General features: G+C 25.9%; 1 protein-coding gene across 1 annotated transcript; it reads left to right on the plus strand.

Annotated features, from left to right (window-relative positions):
- The first annotated feature begins 5,879 nt into the window (after positions 1 to 5,879).
- LOC110669445 (protein ACCELERATED CELL DEATH 6) lies at positions 5,880 to 8,343 on the plus strand. The gene is given in 6 exon segments (XM_058128445.1): positions 5,880 to 5,892; positions 5,979 to 6,461; positions 6,628 to 6,777; positions 6,874 to 7,394; positions 7,580 to 7,676; positions 7,679 to 8,343. Coding segments are annotated over 6 exon segments (1,773 nt in total). The 3' UTR covers positions 8,188 to 8,343.
- Positions 8,344 to 9,064: the final 721 nt, after the last annotated feature.

A 9,064-nucleotide genomic window follows, 5' to 3' on the forward strand; every position in this document is an offset into this window, starting at 1 on the left:
ATGAATGAATAAGGAGTGAATTTATGAGCAGATAAAAATATATTTAATTATAAAATTATTAATAAATTAAAGAGTGATCTTTCGAATGGATAAAAATATCTTTATATAATAATTATTTTATTTAATTAAAAACATTAAATAATATGCTAAATATAAATTAAAATTTTAATCCTATACTTACTAAATCCAAATCTAAAAAGAGTTCTAGACTTTGTGCAGAAGAATTTCAATACAAATTCAATTATGAGATCACTTAAATTCACCTACACATACAAACAACAAGTTGTATATAAATAAATATATATTAATATTAAAAAAAAGCATTAACAAGTAAAAATAAGAAAAATTTTGATAAAATTTACAATAGAAAATTTAATAGAAGAGTAAGACGCGAGACTGAGTTTATAAAAATTTTTAATAGTTAAGAGATTACTTTTTCCTTTATAAAAATAAAAAAAAATCTAATTAGAAATAAAGCACAAAAAAGAAATACACTCATTCTATCAATATTTAAAAAAAAAATTGTGGAAACACCTTCACTTCCAAAGCAGTAAGTTACAAATTTAACCTTGTGAAAAATAATTTATATATAAAAAATATTTTTTATAAAAATATATTTTTATGAAAAATATTTTTATTATTTAATTATAAAATTAAATTAAGAATATATATTTATATCATATATTTATAAATATTTTTATATTTTAATAAAATTATTAAAATTTAAAAAAATTACTAACTATTTTTAAGTGAGAAATTTTTTTTCATAAAAATATGAAAAATATTTTTAAAATAATATTAACAAATGGTCTTAAGGCGTGATGGTTGGATCATTAGTTGAAATACAAAATGTATTTAATTTCAAATTTTGACAGTTTTGTAAATTAGAATGTGCCACGTAGAGCCATATTCTACTGCAATCCGACAACCCAGTCAAGGCCTACGAAGTTATATATATATATCACAACACCCGTGATTATCATATTAAATTGTTTTTGACGCTCACCAGCCTCCAATCAATTTAATACGTAGATAAAATAATTAATTATGATCAAATTTATTTTTTATATTTTTATTTATATAAAAATCGAATTTTTACAAAAATTCTACCATATTGTGGGGCTTGAGACAATAGTAGAAGCGAGGGCAATTTGGACTTTTTGTTTGCAACAGAGGAAAGAATTCCATTTTGGTCTTTTTATCTCTCATTAATAGAGATTTAACTGCAAAACTAATGGTAAGAACTAACACGTAGATTTATTAAACTATCGAGAACTTAACAGGAGAATCATGGGGTGTAAACATAACGTGGAGTGTAAACATGAGATGGTGGTCATAATTTAATGCGATGAATTATAGAGTGGAAACATAACGTGGCAGGCCCTGACTGGGTTACTGGATTACATTTGGATAAGCTCTGCGTGGCACATCCCCACTTAAAAACTGTCATTTTTTTTTTATAATTAATAAAAATTATTTAATAGTATTAAAAATTTTATTTACTTAATAAATAAAAATTCAGATATAATTTTAATTTAATATAAATATTTAATATTTTTGTTGATTAATTAAAATTTATATTTAAAAATAAATTTTATTTTATATTTATTTTTAATTAAAATTTTATGCTAAAATAGTTTATTAATTTTAATTTACATAATTATCTTTTAAAAAATATTTTTATTAATTTTAATTTACGTAATTATTTTTTACACCAAGATAGATAAATTTATATATTTTAATATAAAATATAAAAATAAATTTAAATATTTTTATAAAATAATTTAGAAAAAAATATATAATTAAAAATAGTACAACTTCTTCACAGTTGATGGTGGTAATAATTTAATGCGATGAGTTATGAATGTAAATATAACGTGGCAGGCCTTGACTGGGATACTGGATTACATTTGGATAAGCTCTACGTGGCACCTCCCAATTCAAAAACTGCCAATTTTTTTTGACAATTAATAAAAATTATCAAATATTTATGTTAATTTATACTTATACCTATAATTTTTAGTTTTAGCTGAAATAACCACATTTTTTTTTAATTTTCATGGTCGTATTTAATAGAGTCAAATTAAATTTAAAAAGTTAATAATAAATTATAAAAATTTTGGGCATAATTTTGATTTAATATAAATATTTAATATTTTTAATTTATTAATTAAATTTTATATTTAAAAATAAATTTTATTCTATGTTTATTTTTCATTGAAACTTTATATTAAAAAATATTTATATTAATTTTAATTTATATAATTATCTTTTAAATTAAGACATATAAATTTATGTATTCGAATATAAAATTTAAAAATAAATTTAAATATTTTTACAAAATAATTTTAAAAATAATATATAATTAAAAATAATATATCTTATATGAATTGTAACCTCCATTAAGTAAAATGTTTATTTTATATATAATTTACTCTAATTAATATATGAATTTTTTTAATACATATTACATTTAATGATAAATTAGGCTTAAATATAATTTTTTTATTTAATATAGTATCAAAAATTTCATTTAATTAACAAATAAAAGTTTTGGATATAATTATAATTTAATATAAATATTTGACATTTTTAGTTTATTAATTGAACTTTATATTTAAAAATAAATTTTATTTTATATTTATTTTTCATCGAAACTTTATACTAAATAATATTTTTATTAATTTTAATTTATGTAATTATCTTTTAAATTAAGACAAATAAATCTATGTATTCAAATATAAAATTTAAAAATAAATTTAAATATTTTTACAAAATAATTTTAAAAACAATATATAATTAAAAATAATATATCCTATGTGAATTGTAGCATCCATTAAGTAAAATATTTATTTTATATATAATTTCTTTCAATTACTATATGTATTTTTTTAATGCATACTGCATTTAATGATAAATTAAGCTTAAATATAATTTTTTTTATTGAGTTTTACTAAATTTTTGAAGAACCTATTAAGGAGATCAAATTTTAACTGAAGAGAAATTAAAAAAAAAAAAACTCAACAAAAAAATACACATAGTTCTACAAATTTATTCTTCTCTTAAAAAAATGAAAAGAAAAATCAATTCTATAAAAATTTGTGAATAATTAATATATTTTATTTTTTTATTTTCATGAAGTTTATAACGTGAAGGACTTATATAAATTATATGATTTATATATTTTAATATTATACATTATATATTTTGATCTACATGATAAATTAAGTCTATGCATAATTTTTTTTTTCAATTATTACTTAATATTTCATTGAAAGGCTCAACAATGAGTTCAAATTTTAATTCAAATAAAACAAAAACTCAACACAATAATACTCGTAGTCTTACACTTCTCTTCACGAGGAAAAAGAAAAAAATTAGTGTAAAAAATTTATATTTAAAATCAATTCATCATGAATCATAGCATCTATTATTAAAATATATATATTAACTAAAGAAAAATATATATAAAATATGTATTTTATTTAATAGATTTTATAATTTATGTGGGATATATTCTTTTTAATTATATATTCTTTTCAAAATTACTTTATAAAAATGTATAAATTTATTTTTACATTTTATATTCGAATACATAAATTTAGTTGACTTGATTTAAAAAATAATTACGTTAATTAAAATTAATAAAAATAATTTTTAGTATATATTTTTAATTAAAAATAAATATAAATAAATTTTATTTTTAAATATAAAATTTAATCAATGTACTAAAAATATCAAATATCTATATTAATTCACTATTATATCTAAAACTTTTATTTGGTAATCAAATAAAACTTCAGATACTATATTGTAATTTATCATTATTGTAATTTACCATTAACTTTTCAAATTTAATTTTACTTCATTAGATATAATTATGAGAAATCTTAAAGGTGTGGTTATTTCAGATAAAATTAAAAATTATAAATATAAATGTTTAAACTTTTTTATTTTAGGGAATACTCAAAATTTGAACTTACTACATAGTATAATTCATAATTTAATTTCTTAATTATGATAAAATTTATAAATTAATTTTTTTTATTTTATTAAAAATAAGATAATCTCTAAATATACTTTTTTTTAGCAAATAATTTTCTTATTAAAATTCATTATTAATAAGTCGACTTAGTCTATTATATTTTACTTTTATAATAATTTAATTCATTTACTTAAAATTGATGTATATGTCGAATATGTAGCCTAGTTTAGTCTAATGGTTAAAGAGAATGAAAGCATGAAGACATAATATTGACTTGTGAAGCCTGAAAATATGTGTATTAGGACTACACTGTATATTGCCCTGCCATATATTTTTAAAATTTATTGAATACAAAATGCCAACCGTTTTTGTTAATTATATTGAAATGTTATAATTTTGGACTGTCATTTTTCATACGTGTTTTATCTTTAATTGCTTAAAAAAGAATTGATTGTTAAAAAGAACCTGATATTTGTCAATTTTTATAATTAAACCTTGAATTTTACATAATTATCAATCAAACTCTCATGTTTGATTGATATCTCAAATTGACTAGACCGTCAATAAACCGTTATTATACTTAATGAAAATTTCATGTCAATTGCCGTATCATTACTGAAGAAGCCGCTTCAGAAACCCCAAATCAGGTTTAATTGTCAAAAAAATATGAAGTTTGTCAATTTTTATAATTAAACCCTGAAATTTGCATAATTGCCAATTAAATCTTTACGTTTGATTAATGTCTCAAATTGACCTGACTGTCAATAAATCATTAGTATGTGGTGCTTGGCAAAGTAATTGTAATAACTTTTATTTTTACTATTTTGGTTAGAAGTGTACTTTATAAGTTTGTTGATAGCCGATATTAATGAGCAATTAATTTAGAGAAATGACTATTTTTTCTTCTAATGATTTGAACCACCTTGTAATGACAGGGAGAAGGAGCCACTTACATATTTATTTTGACAAAGAAATGCTCTGAAGAAGAAAGAGTTGGATGAGATTTGTAATAAAATTACTGAAAAATGGATGCAGTTTAATGAAAAGTATAATAAAAATAATACATTGATTAATGATATGCAAACTAGAGTTGAAGTATTGACAAAAACCTAAAAAAAAAATTAAAGATGAAATAGTTTATTTAAATAAAGAGTTGACTATGTAGAGAAAAAAGAATTTGATTTTGTTTTATTTTGATCTGTTTCTAAGGTTATATTATGTTGTTATGTACATATATAGTAACAGTGAACAAACTTTATTAATGTTGGCTTAAATGTGTAAGTTGATTAGAATAAGATAGAATAATTATATTTGCATAATGGAATTTGTTTTGTAATTTATGATTTATTAAAGTATACTAATGATTTAGTGATTGTTAGATTAACTTGAAACATCAATAAAACGTGAGGGTTTAATTGATAATTATGTAAAGTTTAGAATTTAATTGTAAAAGTGGGCAAATTTCATGATTTTTTTGTTAATTAACACAAATTTAGAATTTTTAATATGACTTTTTATGGCAGCTGTTGTAGAATTTTGTTAAGTATACTAACAGTTTTTTTATGGTTGGGATCAATTCGAGACATTAATCAAACTTAAAAGTTTAATTATTAATTATATAAATTTTGGGGTTTAATTGCACAAATTGCTAAACTTCATGATTTTTTTGTAATTAACCCTAAATTAATTGAAATATGTGGTCCAAAATTACCAATAAGCGAAACCTTTGGTCTCTTTTATTGAATTGGCCTACATTTTTATTTTGTCCAGTGCTAAGTTTTAGGATATTCACCGGAAAAACTACAGAAGCTGAAAACTAAACCAGACACCATCACACCAATATTTCAACTCAAGACAGCAGTATCTCAACGCCGAGCCTTAGTTTTTGGTGACAATGATAACAATTGGCAAGCCCAAGAGACTAAAGTGGGTAAGTTTTTTTTCATGTAATCCGAAACATATTTGCTTTGAATTCCCCATTAACATGTATTAGCTCTTGACAGAGAAAGAAAGACGTTACTTGCGACTGTGAGAGGTGATTGGGAAGCTGCAAATAGAATTTTTAAAGATGATCCTGATGCAGTAACTGCTAAGATTTCAGGCATTGAAGAGATTGCTCTTCATGTTGCAATTAGCAAAGGTCGCACGTCCCTAGTATTCATACAGAAACTTGTATATTTAATGACTGGAAATTCCTTGGAAGCGACCGTAAATGTTTATGGTGAAACACCTCTCCATTATGCTGCTATTGCTGGAAATATTCCAGTAATAAAAATCTTGGTGACAACGAATCGAGCGCTGCTGCAGAAAGAAAACTCATATGGCCTTAACCCACTTCACTATGCTGCCCAAAATTGCCACAAGGAAGCAGTTTCCTTTCTTTTGTCAGAAACAGATTACCACCAGGATCCAAGTCCATTCACAGGCGAGAAGGGAGCCACACTTGTCAATCTTTTTATAATTGCCGATTTCTATGGTCTGTATAATCCTCAAATGTCAACTTAGCAAAGTTAGGCCTCTTAATTGCAGTCCCAATTAATTCTGAATAATTTATTATCTCTCGCAACTCACTTTTCATCCAAATATTTACACGGAGCCATTTTTCCTTTTCCAATGATCTCAACATCTATTTCCATGTGCAGATGAGGCTCTTCATCTACTACGGAGGTATCCCAATTTAGCTATTCAAAAAGATAACAAAGGGAAAACTGCCTTAGAGACGTTGGCCAAAAAGCCTCATGCATTCCCAAGTGGAAGCAAGCTTGGGTTTTGTGAACGCTTAATATATCGATGTTTGTTTCTCAATTTTGACCCATTTTGTTTAATTTATTCATGTGGCAGCAAAGAGCTATGCAATCTCAGTACTAATAAGAGTTGTATCATTGCAGTTGCTTCTGTAAATGCAGATGATGTCCCTCGAGGTGGAGATTTGGAGAGTACAGTTGACAGTTCAAAAGAAAACCAAAAAGAATCAAAGAAATTTGGGTTTCTACATAACATAAAGAATACAAATATGAAGCATAATCAAGCGCTACACCTACTCAGACTCTTGATTACAGAAGCTTTAAAGGCAAGACCCTCAGAAACTCGCATGCTACTGAAAAAACCACTACAAATTTCTGCTAGATTGGGGATTTATGAAATGGTTGTAGAGATTATTAAGGCCTACCCTCGATCAGATTGGGTTGTTGATCGTGATGGAAACAACATTTTTAATTTGGCAATAGTTCACCGCCAGGAGTTTTTTTTCTCCCTCCTAAAGAGACCGAGTCCGCATACTATGCATCTTGTTACCGCATCAACAGACAAGAACGGGGATAACATATTGCATCTAGCTGCGAGGCTGGGACCATCAAATGAGACTCTTGGCGCTGCTCTGCAAATGCATTCAGAGATGAAATGGTTTAAGGTTATATACATTTTTGGAATTCCTTCCAAATTCAAATGTTTTATCATCCTATCCATTCTATTATTATTATTATTATTATTCATTTAGTTCCGAGTGCTACTTGAACTCAGAGACTTTATAATCTTAAAGATGACTCCTATGATTCTGAGTAAAAAGACTACCTTTTATTTCTGAATTTTTCGCAGGATGTGGAAAATGTTGTCCAACCAATATACCGAGAAATGATAAACCATGAAGGGTGGACTCCGAGAGAAATATTTAGTAAGCAGCACAAGACTCTTGTCGGATGAAGGATATAGCTACATCATGCATGGTCGTAGCTACACTTGTTATAACAGTTGTTTTTACGGCTGCTTTTACTGTGCCAGGGGGCAACACACAGGATCGAGGAATCCCAATCCTTTTAAAAGGAACTTCATTTGTGATTTTTGCTTTTTCAGACGCTCTGGCATTCTTCTCTTCATCCACTTCATTGCTAATGTTTCTCTGCATATTCACTTCAGAGTATTCAGAAGAAAATGCTGTCAAATCTTTCAAAATGTTGACCTTCGGTTTTATCTCTCTTTTCTTTTCAATAGTAAGTATGGTTGCAGCGTTTGGTGCTTCCCTCCATATAGTCGTTTCTCACCGAGTGGAATGGATTGCAGCACCCATCGGCTTACTAGCCTGCGAACCAGTAACCTTATTCGCATATTTTCAGTTTCCTCTATGGTTCAGAGTAGCCTATTCAGCATTTAAACCTAGCATTATCCCTCAAGAATACCGAGGAAATGATCTTGACGTCATCGCATAGATTCCATGAGTGATGTTCTCCCCAAATAACGTTTTTATCTTATATTTCTTTTCTCTTACCAATATCTATGCAACATTGTTGGCTTTATATTTGTGTGGGATTTGCAGGACGTGCAACATTGTTTATGTATTTATATGATGATACATGTTGTGGTTCTGTTGTCCTGGTTCTATTGTCTTCTATTTTAGGAATAATGAATAGTTTTCGAGCGAAAGGGAATTTGAATTCTGATCTTTTTTTTCTTTAGCAGAGTTGCATTCATATGTACTATCTCACACCTCCGAAAATTTGATTTTTGTAGGTTTTTAACAAGAACACTGTTTAAGGTTTAACTGAGCCTTTGAATAAATGGAAATGCAAATTTTCAATCCTTCTTCTAAGTTTTACGAGACATTTCACTGAATTCTAAATAATTCAACCATCTTAAAATTAATTTTGCAACTTCATAATTCCCAATATAAAGAGCATGATAAACTAGTTGAAGAAGGTGCGAAATGGATAAACAAATACAGTTTCGTCTCATACACGCTTATAGCTGCACTCTTATTGACAGTAGCTTTCGCAGGCAGCTTTTACAGTACTAGCCAGCAATGATCAAGATCATGGGATTTCTATATTCTTAAAAGAGACCTCTTTCATGATCTTCGCAATATCAAATTTGCCTCTACTTGTAGCATTTTTCAAAAACAAAATGGCGAAATAATGAAGCAAGTATATGCCTTCTCAAAGAAAATTCTGTTAGGCTTGTTGGATCTCTTTCTGCTAGGCTTGCTTTTTAAGTTTCAGGAGCTGGTTAGCCACAGGTCCTCCAGCCTTTTCATAGCATGATATTGATTGTAACTACTCTAAAAGACTTTTCTATCCCATATATATATGT

Source organism: Hevea brasiliensis, chromosome 1 (assembly GCF_030052815.1).
Source record: "Hevea brasiliensis isolate MT/VB/25A 57/8 chromosome 1, ASM3005281v1, whole genome shotgun sequence".
Taxonomy (NCBI): Eukaryota; Viridiplantae; Streptophyta; class Magnoliopsida; order Malpighiales; family Euphorbiaceae; genus Hevea; species Hevea brasiliensis.